We start from the raw sequence: 16,559 nt of genomic DNA, 5'->3' as shown, positions 1-16,559 counted from the left end.
CGGATTAAATAGCCTATAACTCAGTTTGTTGTTGAAGCCTTGTGTTATTATGCAATTATTAATGGCCTTGTTTAGTTCATTTAAATTGGAAGTTATCAATTGTGATCACTGTCACAGCTCATTCTCCACATTTCTTAATGTCAGTTTCATTGTGGACTTTTCCCTGAAATTAGATGTTGGCCTATCTGGCTGTAGGCTACTTGCATCTAGCTCCGCAAACCATGGCAAAATAGAATTACAATTATAAACCCGGATTCTAGTCAGTAGCCTATGCCTTTTGAAATAAATCCATTTCTCAAATAGGCCATTTATAACGGTTTTTAGTGTTTACATTTGACTTCTTAACATCTGTCACATGATAACGGCACACTTGCCAGAAAATAGCCTAACATTTAAGTTCGTCAAAGTGTTTCTTGCACATACATTGAGATCCTCTGTCCAATTTACATCAGACTCCCCTGTCATATTTATCTATACATGGGCAAACAGGATTTATTAACAATTATAAACTGGGTGGTTTGAGCCCTGAATGCTGATTGTTTGAAAGCCATGGTATATCAGACATGTACCAAAATGAACAAAACGTACTATTGACTGTTCTAATTAAGTTGGTAACCAGTTTATAATAGCAATAAGGCAACTCGGGTTTGTGGTATATGGCCAATATACAGTACCATGGCTAAGGGCTATATCCTAAGAACAGCTCTAACTGTGCTATATTGGCCATAGACCACACCTCCTCAGGCCTTATTGCTTACTCATAGCAGTCAAAGAAGTTAAATCGTTGATATTCCTTCTTAATTCACTTGATAACGTTACGGGAAAAATGATTTATTGGATAAATGTGTCAACTCCTTTTTTCTAAGAGATTGTCCGTTGGATAGGACCTCTGCAAGGTTTTGTACGTCTTACCTATCATATGAACATAATTTTCTGACTCAAAAAAAGGTTCCCTCAAGATGATTCTGTTGTCCAAAAGATTTAAAATAGAAATTTCTTGATATTAAACTTTGAAGTTGCATGTACTTGAACATATCTACATTGGTCAGTCCACAATTGCTTTTCAATTCTGTCATGGAAATACATTTATTTCCTATTACCAATTAATTGACGGTTTCTATGTCTATAGTTTTCCATGTAGACCAATTTATCTGTGAACTCTGAAAAGCTATCCAAATATTGTTCCATAGGGTTGTTTTTGTTTTTTTAGGGACTGATATTGGTTCTTGTAGAATACGTTCAATTTTCTTCCATATGGTTATGATGTTTTTAACTGAATTTGTTCTTAGCTTTGTCCTTAAAATTAGACACGTAAAAAATATTCTGAGGATGAGCATGCTCATCTTCAATATGTACCCATTGTTCCTCTTCAGTGTATTTAACTATATGTTGCAAGTAAAATCCCTAGGTGGGAAGTTGATACAATTCCAAGTCTGGAAGGTTAAAACCAGACTCAGGAACAGGTCTTGTATTTTTATTCTATGACATTTATTTGTCCATTTAAAGTCTGTTATGACTAAGTATACTTTTTAAAAGAATGTCTTCGGGGGGGTAATTGGTAGTGCCTTGTTGCAAACAGGATGAATGTTTTGGAATATTTTTGTTCTGTACAGGGTTCCTTCTTTTCACTCTGTCAGTTAGGTTAGTATTGTGGAGTAACTACAATGTGGATCCACCCTCAGTTTTCTCCTATCACAGCCATTCAACTCGGAACTGTTTTAAAGTCACCATTGACCTCATGGTGAAATCCCTGAGCGGTTTCCTCTCCGTCAACTAAGTTGATACACTATCCAGAGTGTAATTAATAACTTCACCATGCTTAAAGGGATATTCAACTTCCGTTTTTTCCCCTTCAATTTTCCCCATCTACCCAAGGCATTGGAAAACCTCCCTGGTCTTTGTGGTTGAATCTGTTTGAAATTCACTGCACGACTGAGGGACCTAACAAATAATTGTACGTGTGGGGTACAGAGATGAGGTAGTCATTCAAAAATCATGTTAACACTAGTATTGCACACACAGTGAGTTCATGCAACTTATTATGTGACTTGTTAAGAACATGTTTACTCATGAACTTATTTAGACTTGTCATAACAACGGGGTTGACTACTTATCGACTCTATGCATTTCAGCTTTTCATTTTTAATGAATTTAGAAAAATATAATTCCACTTTGACATTTATGGGCTTATTTAGTTCAATTTAAATTCAGGCTGTAACATGACAAAATGTGGAAAAAGTCAAGGGGTGTGAATACTTTCTGAAGGCACTGAAGCACTAAAGGAATTGAGTTTTGCACCCCTGGATTATATACATGGACTTGGTATTTTAGTGGCGTTATGCAAATGATCTCCCGCCCTAAGGTCACTGACATCTGAGGCATTGTCTCTCTATGTCTGATTAGCTGCCTGGTTCAGCTTGGTTGTAGGAACGTGCCCTCTTTGGGTCTTTGACGAGCGCTAAGCTATTTATAAAACCCATGTATTATATGATGAACCCATTAGGCTAATTCTTAGGATCCTGGCTTTTGTGGATGGTGTGAGATGGGTAGGAATCTTGACTTTCTATGTCCCAGTCTTGGTGTCCAAGTGGTTCTTTATCTAAGCCAAAGGAAGTAACTGATTGTCAGATATGAACAATCTGTCTGAGTTCCAAATTGCACCCTTTTACCAAGACCGTGATCTTTGACTAGAGTCATTTGAGCCCTGAACAAAATGAGTGCAGTAAATAAGGAATAGGGTGCCACTTTGTCCCTGATCAGTGCTCTGACTTTGACCTCCTGCTGTTGAGTCGAGTATGGTCACTCGTTGATGAATCATTTCGGTCAAATGGTTTTGGTTCGCTTGAAATGGTTCAATGAATATCTTGTCCTAACCCCACTCCATTGGCTTTCTGTCTCTGTTCAGGTGGCCATCAAAATAGTGGACAAGACCCAGCTGGACGATGAAAACCTGAAGAAGATCTTCAGGGAGGTGCAGATCATGAAGATGCTGAGGCACCCCCACATCATTCGTCTCTACCAGGTCAGTAGATCCACAGCTCTGGGGTGGAGTTTGCAGATCTAGGGTCAGCATCCCCTCCCCCAACCACAACCTTTACCATTTGTATGGACAAAGCAAATCTGACCCAAGATCAGTGTCTATCACCGGATCCACATCGCTGATACCTTATGTTTAGTATTGTTGACTGCAGCGGTTATATTGTCAATGCAAATGTCTGTCCGTGTCATCAGGTGATGGAGAATGAGAAGATGATCTACCTAGTAACAGAGTATGCCAGTGGTGGGGAGATTTTCGGTAAGTTTCTGTCTCTTTTGTAGTGAGCTAGTGTCTTTTTTTGTATGCTCACATTGTCACATTTGACCTCTCCTCCTGCGTCCAATTGTATGGCTTTGCTACCTATGTCAATGGCTCTGACTAGTGACGATCTGTTTCTCTGTGATCCTGGGTTTGACGTCGTCATTGTTTCAGTGTTGATTTATGATGTGAAGTGGTGGAGCTCGGGGAAAGGCAAAGCAAACCTCCCCCTTTCAAAGGAAAGTGAACGGAATTCGAACTTTGACCTCTGACCTGTCTGTGTTCAGACCACCTGGTGGCCCACGGCAGGATGGCAGAGAAGGACGCGCGGCGGAAGTTCAAGCAGATCGTGGCGGCCGTCCACTTCTGCCACTGCCGCAACATCGTCCACCGAGACCTGAAGGCCGAAAACCTGCTCCTGGACCACAACCTCAACATCAAGATTGCAGGTATAGTACAGTGTGTGTGTGTGTTCGAGTGTGTGTATTTTTTCCACTGAATTTTTAGGAGTGACCAGGTTGATTTTCCCTGACCCCCCCCCCCCCCCCCTTCTGTACTTCCCTGCTCCTCCTCTGTCCGTGGTAGATTTTGGCTTCAGTAACCTGTTCTCCCGAGGCCAGCTCCTAAAGACCTGGTGTGGAAGTCCTCCCTATGCAGCCCCAGAGCTCTTCGAAGGGAAGGAGTACGACGGACCCAAAGTGGATATCTGGGTCAGTAACCTAGTCTTAGCAATCCTAGTTCCTATAAGGAACAACCACAGCTGCCCCTCATAGCATATCGTGGACCATGGCTACGTCCCAATTTTCCACCCTTTTCTTAACGTGTGCATTTGTCTTGCACACTTCCCGGCATGGATTTAACAGTGGTGGACTGCCCCTCCAGCCAAATACTTACACCCCAATCCAGTGCTTTCAAATCAATGACAGGGGAGTGTGCATGTGCCCACTTTTGAGAAAGGGTGAGGATTACTTCTCATCCTTCTTTCCCCCCTTTCTTTCACTCTCCCTCTATCTCTCTCTCTGTGTAGAGTTTGGGTGTGGTGCTGTATGTTCTGGTGTGCGGTGCCTTGCCTTTTGACGGCAGCACCCTTCAGAACCTGAGGGCCCGGGTGCTGAGTGGGAAGTTCCGCATCCCCTTCTTCATGTCCACAGGTGAGACCTGATGCCAGTACTAATACCTTGTAAGGTGAAACAATGGTGTCTTCTACGGGGCCTCCCGGGTCGCGCAGTGGTTAAGGGCGCTGTACTGCAGCGCCAGCTGTGCCATCAGAGTCCCTGGGTTCGCGCCCAGGCTCTGTCGTAACCGGCCGCGACCGGGAGGTCCGTGGGGCGACACACAATTGGCCTAGCGTCGTCCGGGTTAGGGAGGGCTTGGTCGGTAGGGATGTCCTTGTCTCATCGCGCACCAGCGACTCCTGTGGTGGGCCGGGCGCAGTGCGCGCTAACCAAGGTTGCCAGGTGCACGGTGTATCCTCCAACACATTGGTGCGGCTGGCTTCCGGGTTGGATGCGCGCTGTGTTAAGAAGCAGTACGGCTGGTTGCGTTGTGTATCGGAGGACAAATGACTTTCAACCTTCGTCTCTCCCGAGCCCGTACGGGAGTTGTAGCGATGAGACAAGATAGTAGCGACTACAACAATTGGATACCACGGAATTGGGGAGGTGGGTGTCTTCTACGGGGTCTGACTGGCTGCTATGAAGTGTGTCACTAGCATCAGTGTTGCTTCTGCCCTTGTGTTCTGTCTGACAGACTGTGAGTACCTGATCCGACACATGCTGGTGCTGGAGCCCAGTAGACGCCTCTCCATGGAGCAGATCTGTAAGAACAAGTGGATGAAGCAGGGAGACCCTGACCCAGAGTTTGAGAGGGTGAGTTCCCAAACTCTTGGTCCATCGAGCTGCTTTTGGATGATCTGGCAAGACATCTCTGGTCTCCATGAAGAATGGACCCAGCGTTTTAATGGATTTTCTCTCCCTGTCTCTCACTCGTTCTCTCTCGCTCTCTTTCTCTCTCAGTTGATCGTGGAATGTGAGCAGGTGAAGTCTGAGCGGGAGACAGAGCTCATTAACGAGCAGGTGCTGATGGCCATGTCTGAGATGGGACTGGATCGCGAACGCACGCTCCAGGTGGGACCAACACACACATTAGACACATTGTTACAGTGGACAAAGGCTGTAGTGCATATGAAATGCCATTGGCTTACCTCTGCCTTGGCTTGTTTCACCCCGTCTCTCCAGTCTCTGCACACTGATGCGTACGATCACTACAGCGCCATCTACAGCCTGCTCTCTGACCGCCTGAAGAAACACAAGACCCTGCGCATGGCCCCGCCAACGCCCCGCCCCATTGTCTACCCTCTCAACGCTGTACAGGTAACCTTTGCCCCTCAGATCTACAGATTCTAAGGAATCTGATTGGTTACTAAGATTATATGAAACAGATACCATATCATGGTTAAATTAGGTTTCTTTATTTGGGGGGGGGTTAGAAATATGTCATGTGTGGAGCAAACTGGCCTAATATTTAGTTTACTTAATAAAAATACCAAATAAATAAATGGTTATTGCCCTTCTCCACTTTGCATCGGCTCACTCTCGCTCCTTGCTCCAGTATCCTCTGCCAGTCACTACTTTACCTCAGATGCCAACGTACGTCAGTGAATGGGGAAGCCTTCCAAGAGAGGAATTGCAATGTCTCGTTGCAGCCAAGGACCCATCAATGACATTGTTGTCTTTGATGACGAACAAACTGAGTAGACGGCTTGAGAAGAAAAAAAATGCGGAGAATGGGACAAGCGGCATAGCTGCTCTACTACCAACAACGTTACCGGTCAAGCCCAATTGTTTAAATATTTAACTAAACCCGTCTGAGGTGAAGAGTAGGATTGCCGATAGGGTGGCAGATATGTGCGCAAAAGACCTCCGGCAATTTAATCTGGTTTGGGGCAATGGTTTCGAAATTGTGGCCCAAAGGCCAGATCTATGAATTAATCCGACTCTGGGTAAGTATAAGGGCTGCCTTCATTGCCAAAACCTCGTAATGTGGTTGTTATTATCAGCTGTGTGTGCAGGCAACTGTCTCGTGAGCGCTGAGCAACAGCCAAACGGAGCAGTTGCTATGGCTACTCACACGCAGAGCGGCGGGGGGACAGACAGACAAGCAGCAAATGGGAGGAAGTTATTTCTTATTTCTGCACTTTAAAATGAGCCCGGACTGGAGTGATTTTTATCAGGACGGGACAGGAAAGTTCCGGGGTTATAGAACTGTTGCGGGATCAGAACAGTATAGGAAAAAAATTGACAAGACTGGACAGGAATTAATATTCACTCCTTTGTCAATCTTTAAAGACAGAAGCGAACGTGACTACTAAGTACACTGAATTCAGAGCTCACACTTGTTTAACCTATGTGAGAGATTAGTGCCTTTTCGTATTTAGTGTTTTAGTGATTAGTACGTTACTGTCACTCCAAGATTTTGAGGGTATTTTTTTTGCAGTCCAAAATATTTGCAGTCAAAAATACTTGATTTTGCCATTGGCCATTCTGACATTTTGCATGGCAATATGCAATGATTTTGTCCAATTTAGAGCGAAAATGCACTGACAATGGGAAATGTTTTTTTGACGCATTGCTTGATTGAACCATATTATGTGGTGATTGGTTGAAAATGCAAGGCCTATTTTTGTACTATGGTGGTCAGTTTTATGCTAAAATATTGTGATGATTTGACTGTTTTATGTGGAAATAGTGCAGTGATTGGTCAAATTGTCATGCCCTCGCATAATATGCAGTTGAATAAAAAAATATATAAAAATGGAATCCTGGAGGGACTAACTCCTGGAGGTCCTCTGTAGCTCAGTTGGTAGAGCATGACACTTGAAACACCAGGATAGTGGATTCAATTCCTGTGTCCACCCCTATATGGGGCGGCAGGGTAGCCTAGTGGTTAGAGCGTTGGACTAGTAACCGAAAGGTTGCAAGTTCTAATCCCCGAGCTGACAAGGTACAAATCTGTCGTTCTGCCCCTGAACAGGCAGTTAACCCACTGTTCCTAGGCCGTCATTGAAAATAAGAATTTGTTCTTAACTGACTTGCCTAGTAAAATAAAGGTCAAATGTAAAGAATAAAAAAATAAAAATGTATGAAAGCATGCAAGTGCCTTCAGAAAGTATTCACACCCCTTGACTTTTTCCACATTTTACTGTGTTACAAAGTGGGATTCAAATTTATTTAATTGACATAATTTTTTTGTCAACAATTTACACACAATAAAAAATATATATAAAATGTGTAAAAAATAAGAAAAACAAAAGAAAATGCTAATATATCTTGATTAGATATGTACTCAAAACCCTGAGTTAGAATCACATTTAGCAGCGATTACAGCTGTGAGTCTTTCTGGGAAAGTCACTAAGAGCTTTCCATACCTGGATAGTGAATATTGCTGAATATATATATATATTTTTAAAGTAATATATAACCTTTTTTAATTCTTCAAGCTGTTGATCATTGCTAGACAACCATTTTCAGGTATTGCCATAACTTAAATCTGCTTGAAATCTAACTGTAACTCGGCCACATTCACTGTCTTCTTGTTAAAAAAAACTCCAGTGTATATTTGGCCTTGTGTTTTAGGTTATTGTGCTGCTGAAAGGGGAATTCATCTCTCAGTGTCTGGTGGAAAGCAGACAACCAGTTTGTCCTCTAGGATTTTGCCTGTGCTTAGTTCCATTCGGTTTCTTTTTTTATCCTGAAAAACTCCCCAGTCCTTAACGATTACAAGCATATCCACAATATGATGCAGCCACCACTATGCCTGAAAATGTGTGGAGTGGTACTCACTAATATGTTTGGGGCAAATCCAATACAACACTTTGTATTCAGGACAAAAAGTGAATTGCTTTGCCACATTTTTTGCAGTATTACTTTAGTAATACTTTACAGCCATTAAACTCAGTTACTGTTTTAGTCTTCATTGGCCTCATGTTAAATCCCTGAGTGGTTTCCTACCTCTCCAACAACTGAGTTGGGAAGGATGCCTGTATCTTTAGTGACTGGGTGTTATTGATACACCATTTAAAGTGTAATTAATAGCTTCACCATGCTCACAGTGATATCCAATGTCTGCCAATAAGTGCCCTTTGCGTATCATTGGAAAACCACCCTGGTCTTTGTGGTTGAATCTGTGTTTGACATTCACTGCTCGACTGAGGGACCTTACAGATAATTGTATATGTTGGGGTACAGAGATGTGGTATTTGTTCAAAGATAATGCTAAACACTATTATTGCACTCAGATTGAGTTCTTGTGACTTGTTAAGCACATTTTTACTCCTGAACTTATTTAGGCTTGTCATAAAAAAAACGGCTTGAATACTTATTGACTCAATGCATTTCGTCTTTTCATTTTTTATGAATTTGTAAAAATGTCAAACATAATTCTACTTTGACATTATAGGGTGGGCCAGTGGCAGGAAATCTCAATAATACATTCATAGTTCAGACTGTAACACAACAACATTTGGAAAAGTCAAGGGGTCCGAATACTTTCTGAAGGCCCTGTGTGTGGCTTTGGATAAAAGCGTCTGCTAATTGGCATATTATTGTAAAAAGGCACGTTTTGAAAGAAGGATGCCTGTGAGTGACAATCCTCATTTCCATCTGTTATGTTGAGGTGAACTGAGTGACCCACATCCACTTAGCAGCAGGACAGAGCAGATTGCGAGCCAATCAGTTCAATCCTTGAGTAACCTCACCTGTGTGTGTGTCTGTGTGTGTGCATGTCTTTTTCCTGCAGACGGATCAGCAGGGTAATCCTGTTAACATGAATGTCCCACACGTCCAGCTGATCAACCCAGAGAACCAGATCGTTGAGGTTAGTGAGTCCACCCACATCCATTACACAATCCTGCAATGCAGCTGTTCTAGTGACACTGACATGCTGGCCTGTTTGCTATGATCGCTTTAAGCTTCGCCTCCTAGCACACTTCTTTAAGGTTCAATGACATTCTGGGTAACAATTAAGTGCCTCACTGTGATTTGTTTTCAATTTAAAATAGCCAAACAAGAAAAAAAAAAAATAGCTCAACCCACTCAAAGAGCAATTTCTCAAGCAAGAATTTTGCTTGGACTGTGGTCTGATTGGGGAGGAGAAAACTAGCTATTGGCAGAGAGGTTTGGAGCTCTTTTTCTGATTGGTCTATTAACAAATTTACCAGACAGGCCAGGACTCTATCCCACTAAAACACACTGAAATTTCAGGCTTTTTTTCCAAACAGCTCTTTCACTTAAAGGGCATTATCATAATTTCACAGTATTATTCCAGTCTCATAGTGTGGAAGTATATTAAACTGCACTGGGACTTTTTAATTTGGGAACATTGTATCTAGGCAGCACATTGTTTTGTAAGATCCTACACTAATATATCCCTGTGATTCATATATATCCAACTCTGAATAACCCAGACACACAGGCATACACATACCACATACAGTGCCTTGCGAAAGTATTCGGCCCCCTTGAACTTTGCGACCTTTTGCCACATTTCGGGCTTCAAACATAAAGATATAAAACTGTATTTTTTTGTGAAGAATCAACAACAAGTGGGACACAATCATGAAGTGGAACGACATTTATTGGATATTTCAAACTTTTTTAACAAATCAAAAACTGAAAAATACTTTCAGTGCAGCAAACTCTCTCCAGAAGTTCAGTGAGGATCTCTGAATGATCCAATGTTGACCTAAATGACTAATGATGATAAATACAATCCACCTGTGTGTAATCAAGTCTCCGTATAAATGCACCTGCACTGTGATAGTCTCAGAGGTCCGTTAAAAGCGCAGAGAGTATCATGAAGAACAAGGAACACACCAGGCAGGTCCGAGATACTGTTGTGAAGAAGTTTAAAGCCGGATTTGGATACAAAAAGATTTCCCAAGCTTTAAACATCCCAAGGAGCACTGTGCAAGCGATAATATTGAAATGGAAGGAGTATCAGACCACTGCAAATCTACCAAGACCTGGCCGTCCCTCTAAACTTTCAGCTCATACAAGGAGAAGACTGATCAGAGATGCAGCCAAGAGGCCCATGATCACTCTGGATGAACTGCAGAGATCTACAGCTGAGGTGGGAGACTCTGTCCATAGGACAACAATCAGTCGTATATTGCACAAATCTGGCCTTTATGGAAGAGTGGCAAGAAGAAAGCCATTTCTTAAAGATATCCATAAAAAGTGTCGTTTAAAGTTTGCCACAAGCCACCTGGGAGACACACCAAACATGTGGAAGAAGGTGCTCTGGTCAGATGAAACCAAAATTGAACTTTTTGGCAACAATGCAAAACGTTATGTTTGGCGTAAAAGCAACACAGCTCATCACCCTGAACACACTATCCCCACTGTCAAACATGGTGGTGGCAGCATCATGGTTTGGGCCTGCTTTTCTTCAGCAGGGACAGGGAAGATGGTTAAAATTGATGGGAAGTTGGATGGAGCCAAATACAGGACCATTCTGGAAGAAAACCTGATGGAGTATGCAAAAGACCTGAGACTGGGACGGAGATTTGTCTTCCAACAAGACAATGATCCAAAACATAAAGCAAAATCTACAATGGAATGGTTCAAAAATAAACATATCCAGGTGTTAGAATGGCCAAGTGAAAGTCCAGACCTGAATCCAATCGAGAATCTGTGGAAAGAACTGAAAACTGCTGTTCACAAATGCTCTCCATCCAACCTCACTGAGCTCGAGCTGTTTTGCAAGGAGGAATGGGAAACAATTTCAGTCTCTCGATGTGCAAAACTGATAGAGACATACCCCAAGCGACTTACAGCTGTAATCGCAGCAAAAGGTGGCGCTACAAAGTATTAACTTAAGGGGGCTGAATAATTTTGCACACCCAATTTTTCAGTTTTTGATTTGTTAAAAAAGTTTGAAATATCCAATAAATGTCGTTCCACTTCATGATTGTGTCCCACTTGTTGTTGATTCTTCCCAAAAAATACAGTTTTATATCTTTGTTTGAAGCCTGAAATGTGGCAAAAGGTCGCAAAGTTCAAGGGGGCCGAATACTTTCGCAAGGCACTGTACACAAATGTAGAAACAAATGCATTTTTACACATACAGATATTGTTTGTCGTTTGCTGTGTAGCCGGACGGAAACATGGCCCTGGACAGTGATGACGCGGAGGAGCCGTCTCCAGAGGCCATGGCTCGCTACCTGTCCATGAGGCGTCACACTGTGGGCGTCCCAGACCCCAGGTACTGGATACACCTTGTCTGTCCGTCTGTCTCCCTGGCTGTTTGGCTGTCTCTGTCTTGCCATCTGTGTGTGCTTGCATCTCCTTACTGACGGTGTTCTTCTCTATCAGGACGGAGATGCAGGAGGATCTGCAGAAGCTGCCCCCTGGGTTCCCCCGTGTGGCCCCGCAGCCCACCTTCCCCATGCCCCCCACCATGGGCCACATGCACACACTGATGCCCATCCAGAACCCACACCTGCAGCCCACACAGCAGCTGGAATACAAGGTGAGGGATCGGAAAGGATGTGTGTGTGTTTGGTATGACAGAGTATAGTTACATAGTCCTGACATCTCTCCCTCTCTCTGTCCCTCCAGGAGCAGTCCCTGCTGCAGCCCCCCACCCTGCAGCTGCTGAATGGCATGGGACCCCTGGGCCGTAGGGCCTCGGACGGCGGGGCCAACATTCAGCTGCACGCCCAGCTACTGAAGAGGCCACGTGGACAGTCCCCTCTGGTTGCCAACCCTGTGAGTCCCTGCCCCTCCCCCCCAACCCCCAATGTGTGTTTGTGTTTAAGAGCCAGAACTTCATTCAAATATATGTGTATTTGATTATCTGTTATTTAATACTTATTTTCTATGTATAATGTAAATATAAATCAATAATATAGCCGTGATCAACTATTTACAGTACCAGTCATAAGTTTGGGATACACCTACTCATTCCAGGGTTTTTCTTTATTTTTACTATTTTCTACTTTGTAGAATAATAGTGAAGACATCAAAACTATGAAATAACACATATGGAATCATGTAGTAACCAAAAAAGCGTTAAACAATTCAAAATATATGTTATATTTTAGATTCTTCAAAGTAGCCACCCTTTGCCTTGATGACAGCTTTGCACACTCTTGGCATTCTCTCAACCAGCCTCAATCTACCTCAATCATGAGGTAGTCACCTGTAATGCATTTCAATTAACTGTGTTAATTCATTTGTGGGTTTTCTTTCCTTCTTAATGTGTTTGAGCCAATCAATTGTGTTGTGACAAGGTAGGGGTGGTATACAGAAGATAGCCCTATTTGATAAACAGCTCAAATAAGCAAAGAGAAACGACAGTCCATCATTACTTTAAGACATGAAGGTCTGTCAATGCGGAACATTTCAAGAACTTTGAAAGTTTCTTCAAGTGCAGTCGCAAAAACCATCAAGCGCTATGATGAAACTGGCTCTCAATAGGACCGCCACAGGAATGGAAGACCCAGAGTTACCTATGTGGATAATTTCATTAGATTTACCAGCCTCAGAAATTGCAGCCCAAGTAAATGCTTCACAGAGTTCAAGTAACAGACACATCTCAACATCCAACTGTTCAAAGGAGACTGTGTGAATCAGGCCTTCATGATCGAATTACTACGAAGAAACCACTACTAAAGGACACCAATAAGAATAAGAGACTTGAAAAGGAAGGGTCTGAGTTTGAGTGAAAGAGCGGGAAGATTGAGGAACAAGGGGCGAAGCTGTGCTATCGTAAATACAGTATCTTATGCATTCTAAATTACCACCCATTTGGAAAAGGAAAATGCAATAAATATTTACTCTGAGCTGCGCTTCGGTAGGTTGGTGGTAGATGGAAGGCCGTGTTGCCCAACCGAGTCCTTTGTCCTTTGAAGAATGTCTCTGTTGGTTAATTGGATACGTTGTAGTAACGTCGTTGTGTGGTTGACAAGATACTCTGTCTGTTCCTTCCTAACCTGTGTTTGCAGCTGCTGTTGCTAACTCTACGGCTAGGAGATATAACTTCTGTAGTGAATAAGAGTTCAAAGTTCATACCATTCGCAACCATAGCACACGCTGATGTTGGCTTCGTTCTGTAGATATTATCTGAACCATTCTGACATCGGACCGTCGTCCTCACATCCTCGGAACAGGAAGTTATATTGTCGTCAAGGCTTTATATAGGAGGGGAGGGGAGGGCGTGTTTGAAATGTTTTATAGCCCATGTCCCTTCACAGGGGTGGGCCACTGATTGAGCAGAGCCCTAACCAAATCTCACATTTTAGAAGCTAAAATCACATTTCATCCCATCACGAATAATTTCATATTCAAACATTTAAATTGAACAACAATTCCATGTGAATTCGATAACTCTGATGTGTAGACTTTCCACTGTAGAGTTTGTCATCATTGACGAGAATGTCTCAGATGACAACCGAACTGACATCATATTCATTAAGTACCACCGCATATGTTCAATTGGTCGGATTACCAGAATATAGTTTATTTCCCCCCACCTTCTGATGTTCCCAGAATCTCTATGTTAATCAAGGTGTTTGCAAATGTAACATCAATAGGGTAGAGAGAGGAAAAAGGGGGGAAGAGGTATTTATGACTGTCATAAACCAACCCCCAGGCCAACGTCATGACAGCAGTGAGTAGGTCCGGAGACATGTTGGACAACACCCACTGAGTCGAAAGCCTTTTGGAGTGGCTCTGTGGACTTTTCCATGTGAATATTATTATAATTTTTTTTTTTTACCCTGTTTTCTCCCCAATTCGGTAGTAGCTACTATCTTGTCTCATCGCTACAACTCCCATACGGGCTCAGGAGAGACGAAGGTTGAAAGTCATGCATCCTCCGATACACAACCCAACCAAGCCGCACTGCTTAACACAGCGCGCATCCAACCCGGAAGCCAGCCACACCAATGTGTCGGAGGAAACACCGTGCACCTGGCACCCTTGGCTAGCGCGCACTGCGCCCGGCCTGCCACAGAAGTCACGGGTGCGCGATGAGACAAGGATATCCCTACTGGGCAACCCCTACCTAACCCGGACGACGCTAGGCCAATTGTGCGTCGCCCCACGGACCTCCCGGGTCGCGGCCGGTTACGACAGAGCCTGGGCGCGAACCCAGAGTTTCTGGTGGCACAGCTGGCGCTGCAGCACAGCACCCTTATCCACTGCGCCACCCGGGAGGCCCCTTGAATATTAAAGTCACCAAAACATTTGAATATTATCTGCCATGACTACAAGATCCGGTAGGAATTCAGGGAACTTGGTGAGGAACGCTGTATACGGCCCAGGAGGCCTGTAAACAGTAGCTATAAAAAGTGATTGATTAGGCTGCATAGATTTCATGACTAGAAGCTCAAAAGACAAAAACAGTCAGTTTTTTTATAAAATGAAATTTGCTATCGTAAATGTTATCAACACCTCTGCCTTTGCGGGATGCACGGGCGATATGGTCACTAGTGTAACCAGGAGGAGAGGCCTCATTTAACACAGTAAATTAATCAAGCTTAAGCCATGGTTCAGTCAGACCAGTCACATCAAGATCATGATCAGTGATTAGTTCATTGACTATAACTGCCTTGGAAGTGAGGGATCTAACATTAAGTAGCCCTATTTTGAGGTATGAGATATCACAATCTCTTTCAATAATGACAGGAATGGAGAAGGTCTTTATTCCAGTGAGATTGCTAAAGCTAACATTGCTATGTTTAGTTTTGCCCAACCTAGATTGAGGCACAGACACAGTCTCAATGGGGATAGCTGAGCTGACTACACTGACTGTGCTAGTGGCAGACTCCACTAAGCTGGCAGGCTGGCTAGCAGCCTGCTGCCTAGCCTGCACCTTATCTCATTGTGGAGCTAGTGGAGTTAGAGCCCTGTCTACATTCGTAGATAAGATGAGAGCACCCCTTCAGCTAGGGTGAAGTCCGTCACTCCTCAGCAGGCCAGGCTTGGTCCCGTTTGTGGGTGAGTCCCAGAAAGAGGGCCAATTATCTACAAATTCTATCTTTTGGTAGGGGCAGAAAACTGTTTTCAACCAGCGATTGAGTTGTGAGACTCCGCTGTAGAGCTCATCACTCCCCCTAACTGGGGGGGGGGGGCCAGAGACAATTAAAATCACCTGACCTCACCCCAATATAGATGGTTTGGGATGAGTTGGACCGCAGAGTGAAGGAAAAGCAGCCAACAAGTGTTCAGCATATGTGGGAACCCCTTCAAGACTGTTGGAAAATCATTCCAGGTGGAGCTGTTTGAGAGAATGCCGTGATTGTGCAAAGCTGTCATCAATGCAAAGGGTGGCTAATTTGAAGAAATATAAAATATATTTAGATTTGTTTAACACTTTTTTTGGTTACTACATGATTCTGTATGTGTTATTTAATAGTTTTGATGTCTTCACTATTATCCTACAATGTAGAAAATAGTAAAAAATAAAGAAAAACCCTTGAATGACTAGGTGTGTCCAAATGTTTGGCTGGTACTGTACATTGGAAGTTTTTGACGTATTTTCAAATGTCCTATTATTTACAAATCCATTATTTCAAATACTTGGTTCAAATGCATGGGAATATTTATTTGTATTTACACTGTGTATTTGAGTATTTTTAAATACATGCCAGTACTTTCCCAGTGTATTTCCAAATACATTCCAATATTCAACTACTTGTTTTTTCAAATTAAAAATATCAAAAGATGTTCTTTCAAATGTCTTTGAAGGTAATTGAAATACCCTAAATTTGAACGCAGGTATGTTAAGAGCATAGTTTTTTTTTTGTCCAGTCTACGATGCCATGTTCTGTCAGTGCCAATGTACCTACTCTGTCTACTGAGTTGACAGTGGTTTTATACATCACCCACCTGTTTTCAGAGTTTCGCTGTCCAACATTTTTTTCCCTCATCATGTTCTCTCCATCTCCTCCCGTTCACGCTGTCCCTCCCTCTCGCAGCACCCAATCCCGGCTGTGGCTCCGGTGGATGAGGAGGGTTCTGACGGGGAACCCGACCAGGAAGCGGTGCAGAGGTAAGCCTGGGAGGGGCACAGGGGCCGGGGGGCTTTGAGGCGTGACTGTAGAAGAGCTAGTGTTCCTGGGTTACTGGGAGTCGAGGTGCAAGTAGGCTGCAGCACTGCAGCACTGCTTTCTCTCCATCACGCAACTGGCTTTCATTAGGCAATCAATCAACTCTTCTCCAACTTCTACCAAATCTACCTCTCTAAATATCCTCTTTAA

At 43.2% G+C, this 16,559-nt stretch overlaps 1 protein-coding gene across 4 annotated transcripts in view; it reads left to right on the top strand.

Moving 5' to 3' along the window:
- LOC109905522 (serine/threonine-protein kinase SIK3 homolog) overlaps window positions 1–16,559 on the top strand; it is a 50,439-nt gene that overhangs the window by 15,254 nt on the left and 18,626 nt on the right. For all 4 annotated transcript variants that reach the window (XM_020502933.2, XM_020502931.2, XM_020502930.2 and 1 more), the window contains exons 2-14: window positions 2,906–3,022; window positions 3,232–3,295; window positions 3,583–3,744; window positions 3,881–4,005; window positions 4,323–4,446; window positions 5,045–5,163; window positions 5,311–5,421; window positions 5,533–5,667; window positions 9,092–9,169; window positions 11,448–11,557; window positions 11,668–11,824; window positions 11,914–12,063; window positions 16,278–16,351. In XM_020502933.2, the coding sequence (XP_020358522.2) occupies window positions 2,906–3,022; window positions 3,232–3,295; window positions 3,583–3,744; window positions 3,881–4,005; window positions 4,323–4,446; window positions 5,045–5,163; window positions 5,311–5,421; window positions 5,533–5,667; window positions 9,092–9,169; window positions 11,448–11,557; window positions 11,668–11,824; window positions 11,914–12,063; window positions 16,278–16,351 (1,526 nt within the window). The remainder of the gene's footprint in view (window positions 1–2,905; window positions 3,023–3,231; window positions 3,296–3,582; window positions 3,745–3,880; window positions 4,006–4,322; window positions 4,447–5,044; window positions 5,164–5,310; window positions 5,422–5,532; window positions 5,668–9,091; window positions 9,170–11,447; window positions 11,558–11,667; window positions 11,825–11,913; window positions 12,064–16,277; window positions 16,352–16,559) is intronic.

Source organism: Oncorhynchus kisutch, linkage group LG15 (genome assembly GCF_002021735.2).
Source record: "Oncorhynchus kisutch isolate 150728-3 linkage group LG15, Okis_V2, whole genome shotgun sequence".
In the NCBI taxonomy this organism is placed as follows: Eukaryota; Metazoa; Chordata; class Actinopteri; order Salmoniformes; family Salmonidae; genus Oncorhynchus; species Oncorhynchus kisutch.
This window is presented reverse-complemented; position numbering and strand designations above follow the sequence as displayed.